This window comes from Perognathus longimembris, chromosome 3 (genome assembly GCF_023159225.1).
Source record: "Perognathus longimembris pacificus isolate PPM17 chromosome 3, ASM2315922v1, whole genome shotgun sequence".
NCBI lineage: Eukaryota > Metazoa > Chordata > Mammalia > Rodentia > Heteromyidae > Perognathus > Perognathus longimembris.
This window is the reverse complement of record NC_063163.1, coordinates 46,439,737-46,467,013: the sequence shown is the minus strand read 5'-3', so window position 1 is coordinate 46,467,013 and position 27,277 is coordinate 46,439,737. Positions and strand designations below refer to the sequence as shown.

The following is a 27,277-nucleotide window of genomic DNA, read 5'->3' as shown; positions in this document are numbered from 1 at the left end:
ACACGCATGCACATATACACACCACACACCACACACACACATTCTCTGTCTCTCTCATGTACTTTCCTGCCAGCGCTGGTTTTGAGCTGTGATCCTCAGGTCTCCTGCATAGCTAGGATTACCGGAATGAGCCATAAACACCTGGTGAAATGCAACTTTTGTGTCGCTCAAGTAAGGAGAGGAAATGAATAGGGAAGCAAGTTTTCTTATCACTGATTTCATAACATAACACAGATTTTTACTGTTATTTCAGAAATTTTGAAGAATCTGAAGATGAGTTGAGAAATGAAGTAGTAGAATCCCTAGAAAATTTTGCTTCTTCCAAAGAAGAAGTAAAGGAAAAGGCTTCCATCTTCTCTAAAGATGCTGAAAAGTCAGAAGAAAAAGAAAGGATAAGCACAACAACATCTAAAGAATCAAATGAGGTCTCAGAGGTGGTTAACAATCCATCAGTTTGTTTTACAGATGGTGACTAAGGACTAACAATCAATCAAAATGTACAAGTGTAATTACTGGGATTTTTTTAATGTACTGGGATCAGTGTAATTTGTGGCATTTTGTTATGTTTCTTTGATTCTTTGTTTTTAAGGCAATGTCTTGCTATGTCACTCAGGGTGGGCTAGAATTCACTATAAGCTTAGGTTGGCCTTGAACTTGGGATCCTTCTGTCTCTACCTCCAGATAACTGGGATTACAGACATGCACACTGCACCCAGCTCCCACATACGTTTTCTTATTAAGAATAAGAAGTACCTATTCCTTATAGTACCTCTTTAGGTACAAGTAAAAGAAAAACATTTGTTTGTAAGAGTTTTTCAGTGATCATTTCTAGGACTTGATTTTTCTTTCAAGTTAGATAACAGAACTCCCTTAAGGAGGATAGCTTTAGATTTAAGGTAGGGGAAAGAGAGTCAACCAGGAGCAGCGAGAGAGATCAGGTAAATGACAGAGACCAATAGGCTCCTAGAAACTTGCAATATCTTCTTGTAGTTATGTAACAGAAGTAACTTTCCTGTTGCACTCATTGACAGATTCAGCACAGACACATTCTCATTTATTCATTCATATCAAAGTCCTGGTACTAAGGTATATTTCCATAATTAAACAACATTCTGAAAGCACTGATAACACTTGTCTTTATTTCATAATTTTGCCTATAATATGAGCTTATAAAATACTGTGGGAATTATGAAAAATAAAGACTTAGGGGCAGGGGAGGTAGCTAAGGGTAGAATGTATGCTTAGCAAACATGAGGCCTTAGATCTAATCCGAAGTACCGTTAAAGAAAATGCCATACCCCCAAAGCATAATTTTAAGAAAGTCTACAAAATCTATCAATTCTTAGGCACCACAAACAAGACAGAGTCCCATTCCCCTCTATGCTTTTTCTTCCTTCTTTCTTAAAAAAAATTTTTTTTAAGTATTCTTGCCAGGTGCTAGTGGCTCAAGTTTGTAATTCTAGTATTTGGGAGGCTGAGCTCCGAGGATTGCTGCTCAAAGCCAGTCTGGTCAGAAAAACCCTGTATGCCATTTATCCCCAATTAACCAGGAAAAAAGCCAGAAGTGGAGCAAAAAAGCCAAGCAGGTGCACAAGGCCCTGAGTACAATCCTCGATACCAGTACCCACTCCCTCCACATTTCTTGGCATGTGGAACTATAGGAGTAGAATTGGGAGACTTTAGGAAGAGATTATAGCACAAAGATAGATTTCTGTACGAAGACCATGTAACATGTACTTTACAGTTAAAGTATAACGTTAACTACATAAGGAATGTGAACTTTCATTGCTGTTGGTATAGTTGGACCACTGAAAAGTTAAGTCTTAGCAAAATCAGTAGTCACCTAGATGTTCTTAAAGAGACATACTGTTGCAACATTTTTCACAGTAACAGTAATTCAGTAAACAAACTAAAATACATGTAAGTACCACATTAGGAACATTGGAAATAAACATATATGCAAATCGTATTTTACAATACAATGATTTATGATCCATGAGTCAATTTTTTGAAAAACAACAAAGAACCTGTAAGTGTGTTTTAAGCAATCTTCTTCTGTCACTACATCTACTTGTTCATTTCAATTTCTTCCTCTTTAGTCACACCATTTTCTTTGTATAGATGTGTAGGTGGAGTGGGCTATAGCAGAGATCTGACCTCAAAGACTAGCCAGAGAATAAGAAAGAGCAGCAGGCCCAGAACCAAAACACCACATTATAATCCTGATGCTGTTATTAAACAACTGTGTAACACTTAATGAGTCCACTGTCCTTAACTCAGCTATAAATCAGACTGCTGAAGAGGGGTCAATTCACTGTACAAGGATACATGTAGAACTTGCTGAAAGCTGTAAGTCTTTGTAGCTGTTATCGGCGCACACACACACATAGTCATTAGTAAAGACAAGATTTCAGAAGCTTTTACTCTAATGTTTGGAATGTTCAAAGTAGTTTCACACACTCCATCTCAGTGCCATTACTCTAAAATTCAATGAAGGTGGACATTAACATCTCCCCATCACATGAAGATTCAGAAAGATTAAGGAGCAGATTTAGTTTCAGAAGATCAGATGTTTGTAAAGGATAAAGTGAATATCAGGTCCACCTATGCTGCTGACTTGAAGTCCCGTACTCATTTCTTTTTTTTGAGATCCTAAGGTTTGGACTCAGGACCTTGTACTTGCCTCAAGCCATCCAGTGCTCCTTTCAAAGGCCATCTAACAACAGATGGTTTTGGTCATACAAAATGTGAGGCTAGTTCTTTTGATCCCAAGCCAGAAAAACAGCTTTCTTGATGTTCTCTTGAATGAATTAGGTTGATTAATTAGATTGGAGCTGTTCTGGATGTAGGAGACCCATCCAAATGTGCTGTGATACAAAGAAGCACTAGGGGGCTGGGAATATGGCCTAGTGGCAAGAGTGCTTGCCTCTTATACATGAAGCCCTGGGTTCGATTCCTCAGCACCACATATATAGAAAATGGCCAGAAGTGGCACTGTGGTTCAAGTGGCAGAGTGCTAACCTTGAGCAAAAAGAAGCCAGAGACAGTGCTCAGGCCCTCAGTCCAAGGCCAATTGGGACATAAGTTGCCACAACACTATGGGTCACCCATACCCAGAGGGCTTTCTGCCCCACCGGCAGGTGTGCTGGGCACAGGTGCTCGGGACTGAGCTCCTGGCTGGGGAGGAAAGCACCACTGGTATTGAGGAACCATTGAAAACCCAGCACTTTCCCATTCCCCTTTACACTTGTAAGGGGTCTGATGCCTGCCAGGTAAAGAGCCGGAAGCTGCTGTGTGATTCGATGCAGGAAGTTCTTATAGTTTGGTGGCAGATCCAGACGGTGGCCTATCTAAGTCCGGCCAAGTTTTCTTTAAATTTTTTTTTGTAATGCAGTCTTTTAAAAATAGAATATTTTGCATGAAAAAGACATCTTTTTATACTCCTCTTTTCTTCATGTACCTCTGCCTCCATTCAGCAAAATTTATCGAACACTTAGTATGTTGAGTTCAATAGAGTAGTTGACATTCCCCACTCCTACATCCTGCAAGAACTCTCTCTCTCCTCTCTCTCTCTCCCTCTCTCCCTCTCTCTCTCTCTCTCTTTCTCTCTCTCTCTCTCTCTCTCTCTCTCACACACACACATTTGGCATTTCCTGAGTGGTTGTAGTAGTGATAAGAGTATTCTGTTGTTCATAACAGGCTTTCAGAATACCTAAGTTCTGCTACTGAGATGGCCCTTGATGAGTCCCTAGAATGTAGATCTCAGTCTAAATGTCTGAGGAATCACATTATTAAGGAGTTAGAACTTTCAGCCCTATCCTCCAACCTCTAGAAAGTTGCTAGGGACTATAGTTGAGTTACTCACCAATGGCTGATGAATCAATCATGCCTACAGAATGGAACCATAAAAACCTCAAATGATGGGCTTGGAACACTTCCAGGTGGTAGACACATTGAGGCTCTGGCAGGGTGGCTTGCCTTGAAGGGCATGGCAGCTCTGTGCACCTGTCTCTTACTCCTTGCCCTGTGTGTATCCTTAATAAAGAACTGGTAGCTAGGTGCTGGTGGCTGATGCCTGTAATCCTAACTACTCAGGAAGCTGAGATCTGAAGATCTCAGTTCAAGGTCAGCCAAGCTCAGAGACTCTTGTCTCCAATTAACCAGCAAAGATGTCAGAACTTCAGATGTGGCTCGAGTGGTAGAGTGTCAGCCTTTAGAGAAAAACGTAAAGAATAGTGAGATGCCCTCAGTTTAAGGCCCAGTACCAGAACAAAACCCCAAACAAAAATCTGGTAATAGATCAAGTGCTTTCCTGAGTTCTATGATCCAGGCTAGCAAATTATCCATTCTGAGGTTGAAGGAATCCTCTAGATGGATAGTCATTCTGAAGTTCAGGAGTCCTTGGGGACTGGTGTCCACAGCTGGGGGAGTCTGGTGGGACTGAGCCTTTATCTTGTGTGATCTGTGCTAACTTAAGATAGTGACAACTGAATTGAGTTGCTGGGAACCCAGTTGTCTGCAAAGTGGGAAAATTGGTTGATAGTAAGAAAGCTCATAATTTTAGGGGTCAGAAGTAGTGAGACTAGAAACAGTACAGAAAGGGTGTCCTTAGTGTTTGAGGAATAAAAAAAAAGAGGCAAAGGAGCTTGAGCAGTGGGAGGAGGGGGAAGCCATAGAACCTGAGATTAGAATTCATCACTTTAAAAATGGGGAAATTAGAGGCCTTGAGTGTCTTGCTAATAAGAGGCAGATCTAAGATTGAGTTCTATCCAGGCCTGTATGGCTTTCTCAGGGACATACTACCTCCCAGAGTCACTTGACTCTTGATTATACTACCTGTTATTATGATTAAAACTAACAAGTACAGCTTTTCCTGGCCATTCTTGTGTTTGTCTGCCTTCCTTCCCTTCCTTCCCTCCCCCCTTCTCTCCCCTTCCCTTCCTCTTTCTCTTCTTTCCTCCCTTCCTACCTCCCTCCCTGACTCCCTCCCTCCATCACTTCCTCCCTCCATCACTTCCTCCCTCCCTGGCTCCCTCCCTCATTTGCTTCCTTCTTTTCTTCCTTCCATCCATCCTTCCTTCCGAATCTACAAGCTATAAAATCCCAGCTCTTGTGGGAGTGCTTTACTCAGACTCTCATTTTTCTCCATAGATGACCTCACTAATTACATCAAGGAAATCAACTCCATTAGGTGTGCTTTCTCCAACTTTCTGCCCAACTTTACCTATTTTCACCCTAATTTTATTTATACCTCACATTTATTTTAGATCTATCTAATTTAGGCTCGTTTAGGCTTGTGTTTATCTTTTTGAAATAAGGCTCACTCTGAAATCCAGGTTGGCTTAGAACTCACAATCCTCACAGCTCTGCAGTGCTGGGATTATAGGCATGTACTATTGTACGTATAACCTGCTTTTATCTCCATCACTCTAGAATCAGAAGACAGGCAAGCCAGCCTTCTCTTCAAGGTCATGCCCTCTGTCAGTATCTTTGACCCCTTCCTCTCTACCTATGTAGCCTTTATTTGCTTCTAGTCTTTCCCTATGTCAACCTTTGAAGCCAATCACTTTACTTTTGTTCTTAAGGGCTTTTTTTTTTTCTTTTCCTTCTTCCTTAGTCTTCTAGAAAGAATAGACTGTGCTGACTTGTTTTCATTCCTCTGTTTGAAGGACAACTTTTAGATTTTCCTTCATTATGATGTAAATTTTTGGCTATAAATGAAATATATAAAACACCCATATGATTTTAAACAATATAGGAAATACCCCATACCTCACTGAATCCAAAATAAGAACATTATTCAATGTCATGTCCTCTGCCCAACTGCTTGCTCTTTCTCTTTATTCTCTGTCTCCCCTCCTTCCTTCCTGCCTGCCTCACTCTCCCCTCCCCAGTCTACACAAGAAGTTCCCAACACCCTATTACAACCAATAAGTGGAACATGTTGGTGTGTGTGTGTAATCCCAGCTACTGAGAGGAAAGGATAGCATAGAGTGTGGTCTAAGACAGGCTCTGAGAAAAACTCCCAAGACTGTATCCAAAAAGCAAAGCATGAGATCTTAAGTATAGCCAAAACTAAGCAAATAACTAAATAAATAGACAAAGCCTACTGATGGAGAGTGTTTTCCCCCTTTCTCTCCCTTCTTTCCTTTTTACCAGTGAGGATATGATTCCTACTCTAGGGAGGACACAGCAACAAAGTTCCATCTTACCAGAGAGCAGCCCTTACTAGGCTGACGGACCTGCTGGTGTCTTGGCCTTGAACCTCCTACCTCCCAGATCTGTGAGAAATAAAATTCTATTGTTTATAACTTACCCATTCCTTGTTACTTTGTGATAATTGTACAAATAGACTAAGATTGGTGCTGAGAGATACAATAAGTACAACAGGCACTCTGAATATAACTGTTATGGGGTTCAAGGGAGGGGATTCCCCATCCCTCCAATAGTCCATCACTCCCAGACATTCTCAAGCAAAAAGTTGTGTTTACTGGGGAAACAAAAAGCAAACTGACCGGCCAGGGATGCAGCAAAGACTCAGGAGCTGAAACTGGGACAGTGAAAAGCGGTCTGACCAGCAAGGAACACAGTGCAGACTCCGGAGCTTCCACTGTGACCCTGAGCAGTCCTCAAATTGGGTAAAAGCCTAGCACAGATGTAGGGAGCTGACACAAGGGGTACAGCAAGCAATAAACAAGTTAAGCAAGCCTGGCACAGATGTAGGAGGTTGATGCAGGGGGTAGAGCAAATAGCAAACCAAGCAAGCCATTTACAGAAGCAGAATTTTGGGGTCAGGTTGACTTAATAATCAAGATGGAGTCAGCTCTACTCCCCCCAACATTTCCCACTATGTTTCCCTAATCAAGATGGAATCAGCTGTACTCCCTACAACAATAACAAGTGTAATAAGGGCCTACGTGGACACTGGAAGAATATGGAGGAGAAAAGGCTGAGATTGCTATAAACAGTGTTTAGGGTGAGGGCTGGGAAGATAAAGAGGGTAGACAGAGCCTGAATCTTCTCATATATTACCAATGGTCATAATTCAGTTCTTGGTAGATAAAGACAAGTAAGAAATACATATTGGAGACTGGAAGAAGGCCATCCTTATTACAGTGGGGCAAAGAACTTAGGTGAACTGCCTCTATGTCCTAGGAAACGTGCCGGGTCCAGCCACTTGCTCCTATATGGCAAATAAAGCAACAGGGGGAAGATAGCACTTCACTAAGTCTTCAGAAGCCTATGGGGTGTGGACTTGGGTTTTTTAAGTTTTTTAAACAAAGAATTTGGGAAGAGGGAGAGAGGTGTGCATGCATAATGATTAAACATTCCCAGTCCCTGGGAATGGCCTGGTTCACATTTATCTCAGTCTGTCTCTGGGGGAGGTTCCAGAGAAATGATCCCTTCTTTACTTGGAGGACATGGGAACAATTTAGTCCTGTTACTTGGTGGGTGGTCTGTCTCAAACTTTTGGCTGTTCTCTTCCTTTGAAGTGTTTTGCCACTTGCCATAGATGATAAGAAGGCTGGGAGTGTAGCTAAAGTGGTAGAGTGCCTGTGGAGCAAGCTGAAGGCCCTGAGTTCAAAACTCACATGAAAGGAGGGTGGGGAAGGAATGCCTGTCTAGGTGGCTGTTTGACTAGTGTCACAAGCTGCTTATCAGTAAATATCATCCTTCCTGGAGCCCAAAGTGATTGCAAAGTGACTGCAGGAAAGAATGGCTTAGATCAAAGCACACAGGTACAAAATGAAGGCTGGTGCTGCCTTCTATATCCTGTTTCTCTTTAATTTATGGACTCAGCAAAAGCAGCTTTAGGTACTTCTTACACAGATGTTTTGTGGTAGGTGGAACTATGAGTTAAGAGGTCTGGCTGAACAAATTCTTACACAATGTGTGTAGGGTGTTGATAGTTTCTCTTGATTGCTTCTAGTAAAAATCTAGAAGAGGGAACAGAACTTCAATGGAAAATTCTCAGCTTGCCAGGACTGAGAAGAATAAAAAGGTGTGCTTGGGTGAAAACACTAACAATGGGGCCAATAAATATTTGATGAGATTAGCCTGGGTGGGAGGAAGCCAGATGCAACTCCAGGTTGTTGTAGAAAGATCTTGAAGTCATTTCAAAGATCCTCGAGGCTGCCACTCCCTCTATAGGTCTCCTGAGCCCTGGCCTTGAGGGCAGAATGTTCCAGAGTTAGGAGTCCAGGGAACCCTTGAGATCTTGGGGTTGGCTACCCATGGCCACCTAAAATCTCTACCTGTATTCCAGTGTAATGCTTCTTGGACATGCCAGCACTAGCTTAAGGGAGCTCAGTGCTCAAGTGTGACTCCCCCTGCCACTTTGGAAGGGTCTAGGCTGGAAATTGGGCACTATTCCTGTGGTGCTCATGACAGGTGTGCTGAATGTAAGAGTACTGGTCTCATGATACCTCTATCTAGATCAAAGGATGGCTTCAGGGCCATCACAGAGAGCCCCGAGGTGGAGAAACCTCTAGGTGGAGCTGTGGAGGTGGGGCTGACCCTGGCACTCCGGAACTAAGCTGTGGAGAGGTACTGTGTGGTTCAGGCCCAGTAAAGCACACTCCAGCCCCAGTGTGCCTGGAGGTAGACATGAAGTCAAAGGTTCTCCTCAAGCCTTACAACTTAATTTTTGGCAGGGAGTGTAGCTTAGGGGTAAGACATGTATTCAGAATGTATAGAGTTTGTGGGTTTATTCCAGGACTCAGGAAAAAAAAAAAGATTTAATATTTGCTCTACTAGGTGTTAGTCTTACTTGGGCGCTGGGGGGTATGGCTCACTGGTGGCAAAGTGCTGCCCTAGCATGCTTGAGATCCCTAGCCCTGAAAAAAAGATCACCTATTTTAAGATCTATTTGCTATTTTTAAATCAATCTATTTTAAGATATTACCATTACTGTCATCATTGCTTTGTACTAAGTTTTGAAATTGAGTAAACTGAATTCTCCTGTATTGTTTCTTTTCAAGATTATCTTGCTTATTCTGGGTCTATAGAAATTTCAGGATCAGTTTCTATGAAGAAGTCACCTGATATTCTGAACAAGTCAACATTTATTGCAAATGAACCCAGTACCTTAGGGAGAGATTAGAAATATCTCTTTACCTACCTGGTTTTACCCTGTAGGCAGAATTTCTGAGTGGCCTGGGTGGAGGGAGTCTGTGGGCATTAGGAGCCCAGGATCCTAAGGAGAGGGGAGGGGAGAGCTTTGGGCCTCAGTTCTGGCCTCACTTCTGATAAGTTTCCTGGTATGAAACCACTTCCTTATGAACCAGGGCTGGGGGCAATGGGGCCCTAGAGATCTTAGTGTACTGGGTCCAAGGTGGAACCTTTGTTCTGTAAGAGCAGTGAGTGATAGGTAGAACGAGGGAGCCCTCACCTCTTAGTGGCATTGATCTGGAACTAGATCCCATGTCAAACAGGATGAGAAAAACAGAGAGAACCTCTAACTGGGAACTAGGGGGTAGGGATTTCAGGCTGTACCTGTCTGAAATGTACTTGTCAGCTCACTGATTTGGGAATATAAAGGTGAGAGGATATGTCATATTTCATTCTTCTCATTAAATTTCAGTATATTTTCTTAAATAAATGTTTCTTCATGTGCTAAGTCTTTAGGACCTTTCATGGACTAATTTTTTACCAGTCCATAAAGCTCATACTTCATGCTAGTATTTCCTACCCTGACAGTGCATTTGACTCTTGTATCAATTAGTATTGTGTTCTGGTTGACTGTATGAAACATAAACTCCAAAGCATTATTGGCTGTTAGTAAAGTCTGGAGGATTTTATTGCATGAAATTCTAGCTATTGCCAGGTTCCGGTGCTTCTCGCATATATTCCTAGCTATTCAAAAGGCTGAGGTCTGAGGATTACAGTTCCAAGCCAGCCAGAGCACAAAAGTCTTATCTCCTCCAGTTACCCACCAAAAAGCTGGCAGTGGAGCTGTGGCTCAAGTGGTAGCCTTGAGCACAAAAGTTCAGGGACAGGGCTGGGGATATAGCCTAGTGGCAAGAGTGCCTGCCTCGGATACACGAGGCCCTAGGTTCGATTCCCCAGCACCACATATACAGAAAACGGCCAGAAGCGGCGCTGTGGCTCAAGTGGCAGAGTGCTAGCCTTGAGCGGGAAGAAGCCAGGGACAGTGCTCAGGCCCTGAGTCCAAGGCCCAGGACTGGCCAAAAAAAAAAAAAAAAAAAGTTCAGGGACAGTGCCCAGACCCTGAGTTCAAGCCTCAGGACTAGCACACATATACAAAAGCCAAAACAAAGCCAAAACAATTCCAACTATCTATTTCTTAGGATGTCTGGTATCAGTAGGGCATTTGACAAGTTGTTGGAAGTCAGGAATAGTAGCCCTTTATGGCAGGCCATGAACTCTTTCTGTAGCCTTTCTGCTCATTCTACTCTGTTAGGTCACTGTCTGAGACCCAAGAAATGATGTGAGCAGAGACTCCAGACTTGGAGGGATAAAGCAACCAGTAAAGGAGGAGGAAGGAGGTGACACCTTCTTAAGTTCAATGTTTGTCTGAATTTTTTCAGCAAGTAAATATATATAAGGTGTTTTCATCTCACATTCTCTGCCATTCACTTATTCTGCAAGTGTTGAAAACCTCTAAGCCTCAAGCACTGTTGTAGTGCTGAGAATACAGCAAGGAAATGAAAAAACAGACAAAGGATTCCTGCACTTGGGACACAGTCACACATCAGTAAAATATGGAGGATTGTAGAAGGTGAAGATTGACTGCTCTAGAGAAAAATAAGGCGAGAATGAGAGGCAGATAGTGGGAACACTTGAAGCTTAAATAGGGCCATCTGGAGGAAGTCACTGATGAGGGAACAGCAATGGGAGGATTGTGACTTAAGGCCAGCCCAGGCAAAATAATTGTGAGATCCTCATCTCAACAGCTAAGCTATACGTGTAGTTCACACTAGTAATCCCAGCTATGAGGGAAGAATAGATAGGAGGATCAAGGTCTGAAGCCAGTACAAGCAAAACCTCCCAGAAAACCCTATCTGAAAAATGACTAAAGCAAAAAAACAATGTCTGGAGATGAAGCTTAAGTGGTAAGAGTACCTGCCCATCAAGCAGCAGGCTCCATATTTAAACCCCAGTACAACCAGGTGATGATGATAATGATGAAGAAGAAGAGGAAGAAGGAGGAGGAGGAGGAATAATAATAATAATAATAATAATAATAATAATAATAATAATAATAACAACAATGGAAGAAGGCAACTGAGATGTTAAGATGTGCTGGAGAGTTGGCCCTGGGTAGAAGTGGTTGGATATTGGATGCCTTTTGATGATGTGACTGGCAGGATTTGCTGAACATTTTCACATGGTAGGACAGAAGGCATGGTTGGTTAGCAGGGATGGATCTGAGATTTTTGATGGCTTTGGGGCCTGAACTCAGGGCCTGGGAAGTATCCTGAGGTCTTTTGCTCAGGCTAGCATTCTCCCACTTCAAGCTCCATTCCCAGTTTTTGAGTGGTTAACTGGATATAAGAGTCTCATGGGGACTATCCTGCTTTGAACCTCACTCTTCAGATCTCAGCCTCCTGAGTAGCTAGCATTATAGGTGTGAGCCACCAGTGCCAAGCAAGATCCAATATTTTTTTTTTCCTGAGCAAGTCAAAGGAAGGAGTTTTGAGGTATTAAGTTGAGGAAGGCTATGTGTGTGGGATGGGGAGGAAAGAGGCAGAATATCAGGAGTTGATAGTAAACATCCAAGGGAGTAAGGGAGAGCGTGACCCTAAGATGCATTCCTTTAGTGCAGAGTTGGGGGTTGTTGTCTGTAGGCAGTGCTAGCATGTGAATATGCCACCTCAAGTTGCTCTGCAATTTAAATTGAACACTTTTAGGAGGTGGTTAGGCCCTGAAAACTGACCTAATGGGTTCGATGTATTTAGGAAAGAAGCTTAATGGAGCCCCTTTGCTCTTCAGCCATTTGAGGGGACAACTAGGCAACTCCCTGCATGAAAGCAGAGAGCATTTACCTCAGCAAATCCTTATCTTCTGGCATTTTAATCCTAGACATCCCTGCCTCCACAACTGTAAGAAGTCCATTTCTGTGGTTCATGAATTACCTAGTAGAAGGAAAGTGTTTAAGGTTTGAGCAGACAATGAGAATCAAGATGGGAGTGACTGAGGAGCCTGAGCAGCTGTTGCACCTCTATATTGTAGCTTGGGCCTGACTGGGCCCTGAAGCTTCCTGGAATAACTGCAGAACATGTCAGTGTGAAGCCTGAACAAAATGTAGTCTAAAATAATCAAGGTAGCCAGAGAGACTTCATTTGACCAGAGGTCAGTTAAAGTTAGAATGCTTTAGCCATTGTTTGTAAGATGCTTCACTGCCTTGTTTGATAATTGTGCTGTGTACTGGAATATATTTCTCATAGATGTGATTATCTACTAACAAAGTTCTGTTACTAGGTAAGGGCCAATGCTCTAGGAGCTTCCCCCACCTCAGTGACAAAATGCAGAGCCCTGACAAGTTACTGCTCCAATAAGTAACTAATCTGTACATAGCAGGAGGGGACTGATGCCAAAAGCCCCTTGCAGTGCCCCGACTAACAGTCCCAGGTCAATTGCAGGAGAAGGCTGAGGCCAGATGTCTTTTGCATACATTGACATACATTGACTAGCAGTCTTGAGGTTAAGTGACAAAAGCCTCAGCTGATCAAGGACAAAAAACACCTACTCACTCTAACTTTACTAAAGTTCATAGGTGTAATCGGTGCTCAGGACCTTCGTCCATCTTGGCTGTGATGGCTGTGTCCTTGTGGGCATAGGTCTGAGCTTGAGCTTGCTAATAAATGACTCTTTGCTTTTGCATTGGAATTGGCTTCTCGGTAGTCTTTGGGGGGGTCTCGAATTTTGGGAATATCATGACCTTTATGAAAGGCAGGTTTTATTAGAGAAATCCTAAGAGGGCCTCTCAGCATTCTAGCTATGGTCCAGAGATGAGGGAGGGAAGGAAAAGAGGGAGAGAGAGAGAAAGCTACTAGTGCAGGCCATGGAGTTTAAAGGGCATGAACAAAGGAGAAGGCTGAGGCTGTTGGAGAAAGTTGAGACTGTTGCTGATTGGTTCACCTGGGAGTGTGTCACTGGAGCCTGAAACTTAGGTCCATCTGAGATGAGGGAAATCCCCCTCAGGCTTATTATAGTGAGGCCTAGTGGCAAGTTGTTTCTAATTCCCATCACCTCCTCTAAGGTGCATTGTTACAGCAGCCTCATAAGACTAAGAAAGGTAGTGTCTCCATAGGCCTGGATGATATCCCTAGGAAGTGGGTTCAGAAGGAGGAGATTGCAAGGGTTTAGCCAGGCCACTGTAGCACTTACAGGTTTGGACAGTAGGAAGCTCTAGGGAGAGACACTAAATAGAAGCTGTTAGGGCAGGGTAAGAGGAAACCCAGGACGGTGGGACATGAAGTGGCCAATGGCGGAGGCAAAGACGGATTGCCCTGGGCACAGAGGAATGGTCCCAGGCTTTAGCTGCTTCTGTTTCAGTGCATCAGGAATTGGGTCCTGGGCTGGGAGTGGGGCAAGGGCTGGTACTAGAGTCCACTGGAGCAGGGCCGAGATATAGCTTGAGTGTCCAGGGAGGGAGGAATGCAGAGAGTAGTTGGATTACCAAGTGGTACCAAGAGACCTCTGTAGGCTAGAAGTAAGAACTGGTGCCTAGTCAGCTGCTTGCTCATTGTTTTAACTCATTATTTGTCAGCTGTGAACAGATAACCATGGGAAGGGAGAGCATTGGAACTTAAAGAAAGAATACAGTGGTGGAGTTTTTCATGTGGGCACCAGGTGATGAGGGCAACCAAGAAATTGAAGGTGCATGCACATAATAAATTGTGAAACTGAAACATCCTCTTTGCCTTTGAGAATACTCTCTTCAGTGAGCTTGCCAGTGCTTTGTTTCTGTCTTCCAAGCCTTGCTGAGCTACAGTATTGGTCTGGGAAATCACCAGCTTCTTTAGGCAGTGGTATGAACCGAGGGGGCTTTGGTGAACCCAACCTGGGCACCTAGGGCTTAAATGGTTTTTCACAGTTTTTAATGTTACACACTGTTGCTCTTATCTCTTAATGCAGAGTGTGTCTTAGGCCCTGGTTGAATCTTCTGCTCTGCACACATTTAACATTTGGCTGCATGTACTGTGTGGGAAGCTTCCAGCATGCAGCTTAGTGTCAGCTTCTGCCATCCTGTCCTGTCACTGGATCCTGACTCCTACTATCTGGGAAGGGCTGGCCTGACCTGCCCTAGGGGCTTTCTGGGAAGCTCAGCCCACCTTGAACCTGGAGCTGGGTTATGTAGATAATCTTTGTGAACACTGAAATGTGTTCGTCAGATGCCCCTCCTCCAAGCAGGGCACTTTGTCCTGGAGGTTCTTAGAAACCTGAGCTGCCCATCTGCCTTTGGGCGCAGGCTTCTCAGATTGCAAAAGAATTGTTTAGGACACCAAAGCAATTTTCTTTCTTTTTTTTGTGCAAGAATGATTCACAAAGATTGGAAAGGTGGGTAGGAGGCAAACAAGATGAATTTTATTTGGGAAAATGGCTTGTGAACTTTGTACTTACGAGAAGCAAAATAATATAGTGCAAGGAGACACTTGAAGACCTGCCTTCTAGAAGGTATGTGTGAGGGAATAATGGATTTTCCCCTTGCATTGGCCTGACGGGGACAGAGAAGCAGAATTTCTGGGTAGAAAACATGTTCTAATCTATGTGACTCAACTCATTTATTTAAAGATAGTTAAACGTAGTTGTTTAAATAGACATGCTAACATTTGGCAACTGTTCACTGGATTAAATCTGTGGGCAAGACCCTTGTGTTCCATTGGCTGAGCACCTGCTAGGCCTTGATGAACTGAGGAAGGCTACAAAAACAAACAAGAAAACGGAAAAGACTGGGAGTTCACGAAATGAGAGTAGAAGAAGGCAAGGATGTGTTGTGCCAAGTCGCAAGACCACCACCAAGAAGACCACTGAGACTCAGACGTTCCGAAATGCAATAGCAAGGCAAGACTTTATTCAAGCGGGGCCGTGGCCCGGGCCTCGTCCTACCCACCGACACAGCGGAGGTTAGGAGGCAGCATCGAGCTGCGATTATACAGAGCTTATAAAGGCAAAAGACAAAGTTACAGCAATCAGGTGTTTAAGCAAGCCAGATTACGGGTACAAATCTGATTGGCTCAGGGCTCGAGGTATTCTAGGGGCGGTTAGAATTAAGCATTCCCAGTCGTTAAGAGTTCTCGACCGGCTCGCCCTAATAAGCTTGTCCTGGGTTTGCTCACAGGGCCTGCTTATTTTCAGGTTCACGTGGTAAAGTGGGGTTCGCGTGATAAAGTGGGGCCTGACTTCAAAGTCTGGCACTTCATTTCCCCCCTTCTGATAGGTAACTCGAGAACCAATCGTGGTTCTCCTTGCTTAGTCTGATTCTGACTGAGAATAGGTAGGGATAGATTGGTATTGTGCCCGCAATACCATAAAAACTCATAACAAATGCGACAGATAAAAACATAGTTTTACACCGAAGCCCCAATTCTGACCCTATTTATTATAGCCAATTTGATTACATACAAACTTTACCATTTGTTACATACTCACTTTAGGGATTGTCTTTCTCACTTTTAGCATGCCAAAACCTTGATTAAATCTGTGGGCAAGACCCTGTGTTCCATGGGCTGAGCACCTGCTAGGCCTTGATGAACTGAGGAAAGCTACAAAAACAAACAAGAACACATGGAAAAGACTGGGAGTTCACGAAATGAGAGTAGAAGAAGGCAAGGATGAACTGCTTAGCAAAATGCTGGGTGCTGGTGTCTCATGACTGTAGTTGTAGCTACTCATGAGGCTGAGATCTGAGGATCACAGTTTGAAGCAAGCTCAGGCAGGAAAATTCTGAGACTCTTATCTCCAAATAACCACAAATAGCCAGAAGTAGAGCTGTGGCTCAAGTGGTAGAGTGCTAGCCTTGAGCAAAAGAACTCAGGACAGCTTCCAGGTCCTCATTTAATGCTCTAGTACCATTGATTCTATCCAGTCAGTCTAAAGGAGCAGGAGGATTAGGTGGGAGTTGTGGAGATATGAAGACTAGGTTAGATTTAAGGGGCAAGGTTCAAGAATGAAGACCAGGAAAATAGCACATGGCTATCCTGCAGATCTCTTAGATTCCTTATGTACAAAGACAATTTACTGTTTTCATCTCCAGACCTGCTTTCTTCCCATTGTTCCTTCTCATCTTGGTTCTCTTGTCACCATGTGCCCAGTCTGTCAAATCAGATATGTCACTATCATCTTCAGGTCCCATTTGTATTGCTTGCTGTGATCCACTGGGCACAGAGCCAGACAGGCCTCTTCATTTGTTTAATCCACATGGCTAATTATTTCTTCTGCCACCTATAAACACTATAATGCCCCCCCCCCCCCGACCTTCTGAGTCTTCATTCTCCTTCCAGCTGGAACTGTATTTCTGGATCACAAATACATTATAATGCTGTAGGTCCTCTACTTGAAGACTCCTGATGGGTCTGGGGTATACAGCTTAATGGTGGAACACTTTTTGAGCAGGCCTAAAGCCCTGGGTTCTAACCCCAGCCCTGAGAAAGGGAAGGATGGAAGAGATGGAGGGAGAGGGAGAGAGAGAGAGAATCCTGATGATTCTCCACTATCTACAGGACAACGTTCAGCCTTCCTGTCCTTTCTCACCTGGCCCTAGTACACTATTCTGGCTGTGTTCCATGTCAGAGCAACCACCAGGAGAAGTAGTTTAGACAGAAAAGCATTTAAATTTTCCATAGATCATGATGGTAAAAACATTGGGATGTAAGATGTAAGTATACGTTTTCTTGTTAGCCATTGATATTAAAAACAACAACAACAACAAAAACTAGTGAACCTGGAAGACAAACCCAGGATTGAACAGTGTGCAATTCATTGAAGAGTTACAAAAGTGTAGTTATGTGTGGGAGCAAAACCAGTGGGTCCCTGCATTTTGAATGAGAATAAGGATTCTTTTAAGATAGGAGCTGGTGCGGGGGGGGGGGGGGCTAGGTCAGTGGATGAGTGCCTGCCTACATATGTGAAGGTCTTGGTTCAACCCCAGGTATCACACACACACATACACACGTGCATGCGCGCGCGCACACACACGGACAAAAGTTACTTCATTCAAGTTGGACTATACCTGGTTTTTCTCATGGTGATATCAGAAAAGTTAGCACATTCCTCAAACAGGGGTCAGTTGAAATGCTTCACATACCACACTAATGGTTTTGTCTCTTAATTTTCTGTTTGTAGTATTGGGGGCCGGAGGGAGAACTATTTCTGGACAATTGGCCAGTGTTAGACAGTCAGGGACAATGGTTGTGGTTATGATTCAAGATGGCTGCAGTCAGGTTGAGCCGATTTCATTGCTAAAGTGCGGAAGCATCTATATTCATCCCATATCACCACAGACAAGTTTATTTTTTATTATTTTTTATTTATTATTATTATTTATTTATTTATTTATTTTTTTGGCCAGTCCTGGGGCTTGGACTCAGGGCCTGAGCCCTGTCCCTGGCTTCTTTTTGCTCAAGGCTAGCACTCTGCCACTTGAGCCACAGCGCCACTTCTGGCCATTTTCTGTATATGTGGTGCTGGGGAATTGAACCCAGGGCCTCATGAATATGAGGCAGGCACTCTAGCCACTAGGCCATATCCCCAGCCCCCACGGACAAGTTTAAAATGTTGAATAACTCATATTTTAAAAGTTTTTTTATTTTTTTTTGATAAAATTTTTATATTTTTTATGCCAGTACTGGGATGGAAGTCATGGCCTACATACTGCTCCTTAGCTTTTTTTGTTTTTGTTGTTCTCGGCTTGAACTCAAGGCCTGGATGCTGTCCTTGATCTTTTTTTGTTCAAAGCTAGAGCTCTACCACTTGAGCCACAGCTCTACTTCCAGCTTTTTTTCTTTTTTGGTGGTTAATTGGAAATAACAGTCTCATGGACTTTGTTGTTTTTGAAACATGTTCCTTGTAATGGAGTCACCCCTCCCCACCAAGGGGAGGGTATTTCTGGTTCCTCCTAGAGTCCACCACTCAGTCTCCAGCAAAAAGATGATAAAAGGATGGATTTATTGGGGAAGTAAAAAGTGAACAGACCAGCCAAGGTCGCAGCACAGACTTGGTTATTTATTTATTTTTTTTGGCCAGTCCTGAGCCTTGGACTCAGGGCCTGAGCACTGTCCCTGGCTTCCTTTTGCTCAAGGCTAGCACTCTGCCACTTGAGTCACAGCGCCACTTCTGGCTGTTTTCTGTATATGTGGTGCTGGGGAATCGAACCCGGGGGCCTCATGTATACGAGGCAAGCTCTCTTGCCACTAGGCCATATCCCTAGCCCCCACAGACTTGGTTATAAAGGCAAACATCACATAGTCAAACCTGCCACACTCAGTTGGCCAATGGAGTTACAGTCTGTCTCATAGTAACTGTTTGAACCAACCTTTCATTTTAGTTAGAATTGGTGCATGGATTTGGTGGGGCTCACATGATGCAGGTGGATACGCCTACTCATGGGAGGGCACAGGTTTAACCTTGAACATTCCTTGAACCTTCCACACCTCTGGTGGTCAAGCAGTTTACACAATCTCATCTTAGTGAAGGGGAACTTCCCTGGATTCAGAGCAGACAGGGCACGCTCCCAACCCTGAGGCTCAGGGGCAGGGGAGTGCTTAGTGAAGTTGGTTGCAGCTTCTGCTCTCTTTGACTGAGATAGAGTCAATCGGACACCCCTCAACAGCCAAAGATGGCGCTGGCCAGATCTGACCTAAATATTACAATCCTTAGATCTCAGCCTCCTGAATAGCTAAGATCACAGGCATGAGCTATCTGTCCCTTAGCTTTTTCACACAGGGCTGCTGCTGTATCATTTGAGCCATAGTTCTAGTTCCCATTCTTTGGTGGCTAATTGGAGATAAGAGTCCTAAGGACTTTCCTGCCCAGGATATCTTTGAACTCTTTTGAACTATATCTCAGCCTCCTGAGTAGCCAGGACTATAGGCATGAGCCACCACTGGCACCCAGCTCAGTAACTCACATTTTGAAAGGCAGCAGAAGGCAGATACTACCGGTGAGGATTTTCAATTTAAAAAATGCTATCATTTTTAAAATATGTGATTGAAGATAGAATCTAGAGTGTGTGCGGCCATTCTGCCTCCATGTGCAAAAAGATCAATGGAGTCTTGAAGGGCTTTGTGAGTGGACCAGTGGTGGGACTTCCTTTCATTAAAGAGAGCAGACCTCTTGTTTATGAGTTGTCACTGGTAAATGCATGAAGGCTTTCCATGGCAAACCCCAAACATTTACTAATGATATATAACATCTCTGTATATCATCTTTATAATAACAATTTTTAAAAGACCAAAAAAAAAAAAGAGAGAGAAGTCAAAAGTAGACCTTCTAGATCTCTCTAGTTATTTAAACAGAGAGAGGCTTAACTGTTTTGTGTGTGTGTGTATGTGTGTGTGTGTGTGTGTGTGTGTGTGCGTTTTTCAGTGAACTCTGGGCCTAGACACTGTTCCTGAGCTTCTTTTGCACAAGGCTAGCCCTCTAACACTTGAGCCACGGCACCACTTCTGGCTTTTTCTGTTTAGGTGGTACTTGGTACTAAGGCATCAAACCTAGGGCTTCATGCATACTAGACAAGCACTAGGCCTGCTAGGCTACCACTAAGCCACATTCCCAGCCTGCTTTCAACTTCTAATCTAGCCTTTTTTATAGCCATTAAAAATAATTTAATTTCCCTGTCTCCTGCCTATCTATCCTACCACTTTTTTTTTTTTAATTTCTATGTTGGGATGGAACTCAGAGCATAGAGCATGCTGAGCAGGTGCTCCACCACTGAGCTGTACCCCTACCCAAATGGCTGAGCTCTAGCTCCCAAGTTTTTGGGGGTAATGACAACTATTTTAATGGTAAGGTGGGTCATTGTGGGAAATTCATAAGGCAGGAGAATTCACAGTGCCCCTGATGCCCTGAGCAGAGGGCATGGATTCTAAATGTCCCCATTGGACACTTGTCCCAGTGAGCCTGAAGTAGTACATTTGGTTTAGGGGAGCATTAGAGGGGCACAGAGGGACTGTTCTACCCCCAACTTGACTCACACACACACTGGCAGCAGTAGGTGCTGCCAGCATTAGTGGCTGGAGGAGCTGTTCCTCCCCTGGAGGGTGGGGGGGCCGGAGATGAGGTCTGAATGGCTGAAAGGATGGGGTGGGGGTCAGAGGGAGGCTGTTCTGCCTGACAGAGCAGGCAACTGCCTGGATTACCCACTGTTGTGTGTCTCCTCAGACTAATCCTCCCCTGGAACAGCAGGTAGCCTGAGAAGCCTGAATTGTGGATTAGTTCCTGGCCCTTGTGCCATGTATAAAAGACGAATGAGCCTTGTTAGAAGTAAGTTTGTGCAGTCAGCCCTTCCTGAAGTCAAGCCGTTGGGCCAGGGGAAAACAAAGCAGTGGGAAACTGGAGCTTTCTTACACCTTCTTGGAAATGCAAGTCATGTTGCCTAGGAAATACTTCTCTTACCCAGTACTCTGCACCCAGCCAGCATCGGAGCTATGGAGGAGCCCGCTGAAGTCATTCCAAGAACACCCTTGCAGTTTGGTAATCAAAGGAAAGAAGCCTATCTGCCTTGCCTCTTAGCCAAATTTCTAGCAGTGTCCAGGACCCAAAGGAGAGATGTGGAGTTCTGGGAGATGATTAGGTGCTAGGTTCATGGACACATGTTTGGACACAGGCGGGGCCGGGCCGTGTGCAGAGGGCCACAGTGCTGCCTGTAATGTGCTGAGTGAGAGGCTGCGATTGGTGGGTCAGTGTAGATAAACAAAGCAAATAGGTACACAGTGGTGTGCAGTCTGTCTAAGTTCCTGGAGCTGCCTGCCAGATTGAAGACTCACCAGCTCACTTGCACAGGGCACCTTATCAAGGAGGATACTTTCAAAGTATTTCCTGCTAGCACAACCAGAGTCTGCTGAAGTTTCAAGTGCCTTAGTGGGGAGGGAAGGCGTGACTGTGACTGTGATCGTGACCATGGACGTGGTGATGGAGAAAGCTGAAGACAAGGGGCCCCGGAGCCTCGAGCCAACCTTCCTGGCAACTCTGAATGATCCACAGGTGACTCTGCTGTCTGTCTACAAGCAGTGGTCCTTCCAGAGGAAATCTGGGGTCAGGGGCTTGGCCATACCAGTGTCTTCAGAGAAGAGCTCTCCCCAGCCAAAAGAGGGAGAATTTCCACTGAGAGTCTTGAATGGATCCCAGGAAATGAATTCCCAGCAGGTCAGTGCAATTGCAGAGGGACTGAGAAGCCACCAAGGGCTGAGACCAGTATATAACAGGGGAGGCTTCTGTGGGTCTCCATGTGAGGGACTGGGGAAAGATCTGGGTGAGTACATTTATCACACTATCCAGGAGTCAGGGTGATTAATTCTATAAGGTAGGGGGGAGGGGTGATGTTTAGGTCTTGCGGCTTCATATTTTCAGGATATTTTGTAAACCAGTGGAGCACAAATTTTCTGATATGCAAGTTGGACAGAAATGAGACTCCTCTTTTATTTAATTAATTAAAGTATATTAATTAATTAATTTTGGTGTCTATTCTGGGGCTTGAACTCAGGACCCAGATGCTGTCTCTGAGCTTTTGTGCTCAAAGCCATCACTCTTCTACTTTAGCCACAAACTCACTTTCAGCCTTTGGGTAGTTAATTGGAGATAAGAGTCTCATGGACTTTCCTGCCCTGGCTGGCTTTGAACTGAGTTTTCAGATCTCAGCCATCTGAGTAGCTAAGATTACATGGGTGCTGGGCCCCTTTTTAGATTTATATTATGTTTTTGTGATGCTGGGGATCAAACCAATGACCTGGAACATGCCGGACAGGTGTTCTACCATTGAACAATATTCTCAGTCTCTGCTTTAATTTATTTTATGTTTTGTGCCAGTCCTGAGGCTTGAACTCAAGGCCTGGGCACTGTCCTTGAGCTTCTTTTTGCTTAAGGCTAGCACTCTACCACTTGAGCCAGAGCTCCACTTCCAGCTGTTTTGTGTGTGTGTGTGTGTGTGTGTGTGTGTGTGTGTGTGTGTTGTTGTTGTTGTTGTTGTTGTTTTGAGTAATTAATTGGAGATAAGAGTCTCCTGGACTTTCCTGTCTGGTTGGCTCTGCACCATGATCTTCAGACAGATTCAGGATTACAGGTGTAAGCTACCAGCACTCATCTTGCGTTGATTTCTTTTATGTTGGTTTCTTGTTTGTTAATACTTTGAAAATGTTGGTATAACACAAAGCTGACTTTCTTAAGCAAATAAATGTAACTTTTATTCAACAAAAGGTTACTTGCATTCAAAAGTAGGGCAGTATGATGTTTTGTATAAAGGGTGTCTTTTAGTAATATTTCCCAGTGGCACTGGTTAGTGGTCTGGGTGGTATCTTTTCCCTTACATGGTCAGATGTTTATTTGTTTTGTTTTGTTTTTGTTGCCAGTCCTGGGGCATGGATTCAGGTCCTGAGCACTGTCCCTGGCTTTTTTTTGCTCAAGGCTAGCACCACTTGAGCCACAGTGCCACCTCTGGCTTTTATCTATATATGTGTTGCTGAGGAATGGAACCCAGGGCTTCATGTACACTAAGCGAGTGCTCTACCACTAGGCCATATTCCCAGCCACTTACATAGTCAGATGTAAAAAAGTAATTTTGTTAGATGCCAATGGCATATGCTACTAGCATGGCACTAGCTACTTGGAAGGTTAAGACTGGGAGAATCATGGTTTGAGGGCCAGCCCTGGTCAGAATAGCTCTAGAGACCCTGTCTCAAAAGAGAGCTGTTTTCTCAAAAAGAGAGAGCCTGTTATTTCAAAAGAAATAACAGTACATATTTGATATCCCAGTTACAGGAAAGCTTAACAGTTGGATTGCCCCTAGGCATATACACTGACAGGAAACAAGACCCTAACCTCAAAAATAACCATCAAAAATCAGGGCTGGAGGCATGATTTAGCTCTAGAGGGCCTGCCTAGCAAACTTGAGACCCTGAGTTGAAATTCTAGTAGCACAAAAACAAAACAAAAGACATTTAAAAGTAGTTTTGAAGACATTCCTCTAGTTGGAGGCAGCGTTTTCATAAGTACTTTGCCTTCTATAAGATTTTCTCTGATGTTCATTGGTATTTTGTTGTTGTTGTTTGTTTTTAAGACACTGGTGGCTCATACCTGTAATCCTAGTTACTCAGGAGGCTGATATCTGAGGATTATTGTTCAAAGCCAGCCTGAGCAGAATAGTCCTTGAGACTCTTATCTCTGGTTAACCACCAGAAAACTGGAAATGGCACTGTGGCTCAAAGTGGTGGAGTGCTGGACTTGAGCAAAGAAGCTGAGGTCAAGCCTTATAATTGATTTTAAAAAATTTAAATAAAGGAAATTTGTGAAAAGGATTTTTTGAAAGGTACTATGCAAGAAGTTTAAATGTTAAATTTACAGTAATTGGATATTGATGATAGAAACTTTTTTTTTATTTAAAAGATTCTGCATTGTGCTTTTAGGCCTGCAACCAGAATGTAATTATGCTTTGAGGTATTTATTTTAAAATCTTAAAAATGTGTTTTGGAGGCTTTGTGTTTGACCTCCTCCCTCAGCATGGAAAAAAAAAGCACCAAGTTTTTTGGTATGGCAAAGTGGAAAATTCCGAAACTCCTGTAGTTTCTTCATAGGCAAGAAAATTAATAACAGGAAGCATCACTAGCATTTAATTTTCTTTTCTAGAAAACATATGATTAGGTGCCTTTTCTTTGGTCAGTACTGGAGTTTGAACTCAGGGCTTGTATTTTGCAGGTAGGTAGTCTACCCCTAGAGCCTAGTTTCCAGTTCTTTTTTGCATTATTTATTTATTTATTTATTTATTTATTTATTTTGGCCAGTCCTGGGCCTTGAACTCAGGGCCTGAGCACTGTCCCTGGCTTCCTTTTGCTCAAGGCTAGCACTCTGCCACTTGAGCCACAGCGCCACTTCTGGTCGTTTTCTGTATGTGTGGTGCTGGGGAATTGAACCCAGGGCCTCATGTATATGAGGCAAGCTCTCTTGCTACTAGGCCTTATCCCCAGCCCGCATTACTTATTTTTTTTTTTTTATTTTTTTTTTTTGGCCAGTCCTGGGGCTTGGACTCAAGGCCTGAGCACTGTCCCTGGTTTCTTTTTCCTCAAGGCTAGCACTCTGCCACTTGAGTCACAGCGCCACTTCTGGCCATTTTCTGTATATGTGGTGCTGGGGAATCGAACCCAGGGCCTCATGTATATGAAGCAGGCACTCTTGACACTAGGCCATATCCCCAGCCCCCCGCATTACTTATTTTTTTAATAGGATTTTGTTTTTAGCTTTTCCAGCCTGAATTGTGATCCTCCTACTTATGTTTCCTGCATACCTGGGATGCCAAGCTTGAACCACGCCCAGCTCTTTACTTGATAAGATAGGGTCTGTTGAGCTTTTTGCCCTGGCTGGCCTCAAATCATGGTCCTCATGACCTCAGAATCCCAGATAGCTAGGATTACAGGTGCAGATTCTTTTGTTTTATTTACTAACAGTATGATTGGATAAAAAGATGAGTAACACAGTATATAAGTTTGTTTATTTTTCCTTCCTTAGAAAAATAAGACCATATTTAGAGCCCAGGTTGGCTTCAAACTCATGATCCTCCTGCCTTAGCCTCTGGAGTGCTGGGATCATATGTGTACACCCCTAAAATCTGTCTCTGTTCTCTACCCTTTTTGATCCGATGTGAGTATCTTTTCATGTAAATTCATTTATTTAAAAAATTACTACATAATTCTCTGTTGGATAGTCTATTGCCACTTCTTTATAGAAGAATCTTCAGATAGTTTCAAATTTTCATCATTTGAAATGTAGCAATGAACATTCTCATGTAATTTTTTATCAATATAATGGTTATATAATTTCAGTGGGAATGCTCTGAGGTAAAGGTAATGAGTATTTAATATTTTGATAGACATTTTGTAATTGCTTTCCAAAAAGGAAAGTACCGAACTTGAAAAGTTATCATCAAACTTGAAAATTTTCTATAAGGCAGTGGGTAAAACATGGTATCTCATTAAAATTTGTGTTTTATTAATTTAAAAAAATGGCTGCCTTTAGCCAATCATATCTCTTTTTCCAAGGATATCTTAGTAACAAATGCCCATAATGTATTTATATAGAAGTATTGTTAGAAGTATTAGATTTCTATATAGCTAAGTCCGGTAGAGGAATATATTTGCTTTATGTGTAACTGTCAGGTTCTGGACTTAGCGTTTTAATTAACCATGCTATTTTTGTTTTTTATTTTTTTGTGGTCCTAGGATTAAGCCCAGGGCCTTGTACATACTAGGCAAATGCTTTACCATACTTTACCATTTCTAGAAAGTAACTTGTGGATCTAGGTAGAAAGCACTACAATCCTTTACTATTCTACTGCAATTATTATATAAAAAAATAAATACTAGCTGCACTGTTTTATCAGATCTGACAATCATATATTTGTAATCTATCAAAAAAGAATAATCCTGAATGATACATTTATCTGAATCAAACTCGCATAATTATTGTTGACATGTCTCCTAACCAGTGCGGATGATTACGTACCATTTACATCTGTCACACCATGATCTTACTATCATGATTTTGGGGAATGACACAAGGGGTTAGGACTCTGTGGTTTTGAATTAGTCTATTTCATCTGAATTAAAAACAAAACAAAACTTCCAGGCTATTTCCAATGCTTGATAGCGACTGGCCTTGTAAAACTTCCTTGTTTGAGAGGAGCAAACACTCTTTGTTTAGAGATTATCAAAGAAGATTTTGAAGCAGAAAGTGCTGTAGGCTGATAAAAGTTTAAAGAGTTCAGAGCAGTGGCAGGAGACTGGCAGCAAGCATTCTGAGATAACAAGAACTGCCCCTTGGAGACAAGTCCACTGAAAGTCCGGGATTCTATTTTGCTGTGTGTTGAAAAGAACACATGCTGTATGCCTGTATGTATTCAGGCTTGTTCATTTGATTTGCCATTGGTTTTTCTCATTTAGTGTTTTCAGCAAGGGTTGTCACACAGGCTGCATCTGCTCTCTCAATAAGTGTTAATATTCTGCCTTGTTCAGATGGTGTTGCTGTAGTGGGTCATCATAGATATTGCAATGAAGGTCTGTGTTTTTGTTTTTTGAGACACGGTCATGCTAGGTAGCCCGTGCTGACCTCAAACTCACAATTGCCCTACTTCACTCAGCCTCTTGAATGCTAGGGTTACAAGTGTGCCTGACACAGCAAGCCTGAAATTTTGAAGCAGTAAATTTAAATACTCCTCATTGCAAGATCTTTTTGGACCTTTGTGAAACAATATTAAACTGTAAAAGCATATTAATATTGTAAAAGTAACCCTTAGGAAGTATGGTATAGCTCAGTGGTAGAGCACTTGCCTAGTTTTGTGTGAGGCCTTGCACAACACACACACAACATATACACACACAGACACATACTCACACAACATATACACACACAGAGTAGTACTTATTTTGCTTATTTAAGAGTTAAACATTAGGGCTGGGGATATAGCCTAGTGGCAAGAGTGCCTGCCTCGGATACACGAGGCCCTAGGTTCGATTCCCCAGCACCACATATACAGAAAACGGCCAGAAGCGGCGCTGTGGCTCAAGTGGCAGAGTGCTAGCCTTGAGCAAAAGGAAGCCAGGGACAGTGCTCAGGCCCTGAGTCCAAGGCCCAGGACTGGCCAAAAAAAAAAAAAAAGAGTTAAACATTAGAAAATACCTACAGATATATTACAAAGCAGAGTTTTATGATTCACCTAAAGATAACCTTAATTGTAGGAGTGAACACATAGCTATGTGTCCTTGTATCTTTGTATACCTAGAGGTTTAACACATTGATTGTACCTCACTGGGGGTTTTAGCAATGGGCATCCACCTGTCTGGTCAAGGTGGTTTGAGTAAGATCTTTTCTTTTTCTCTCCTTCTTTATTCCCTGCCCTGACTTTCCCTTTCCCCTTACTCTTTCCTTCACTTCCCTCCCTACCCATTCCCTCTCCTTCTTACCTTTTCCCCTCCTTCTGGAATCCATGACCCTCAGAATTATTATCTCTGAGGTAAGGCTGAGCAAGGCTGTGACTCACATAACCTGCTCAGGATGGCCAGGGACTACTGTGTGTTCCACATCATCCTGCCTTCTTGACTTAAGCAGAGTA

The 27,277-nt window shown here is 43.1% G+C and overlaps 2 protein-coding genes across 2 annotated transcripts in view; both read left to right on the top strand.

Moving 5' to 3' along the window:
• The window catches only part of Nek5 (NIMA related kinase 5), a 59,957-nt gene extending 58,465 nt beyond the window's left edge, over positions 1–1,492 (top strand). The window contains exon 24 of the mRNA XM_048341442.1: positions 254–1,492. Coding sequence (XP_048197399.1) covers positions 254–476 — 223 coding nt within the window. The 3' untranslated portion in view covers positions 477–1,492. The remainder of the gene's footprint in view (positions 1–253) is intronic.
• A 19,604-nt stretch (positions 1,493–21,096) lies between these two features.
• Positions 21,097–27,277, top strand: part of LOC125347594 (copper-transporting ATPase 2-like) — a 46,104-nt gene continuing 39,923 nt past the window's right edge. Inside the window, exon 1 of the mRNA XM_048340596.1 lies at positions 21,097–21,330. Coding sequence (XP_048196553.1) covers positions 21,097–21,330 — 234 coding nt within the window. The remainder of the gene's footprint in view (positions 21,331–27,277) is intronic.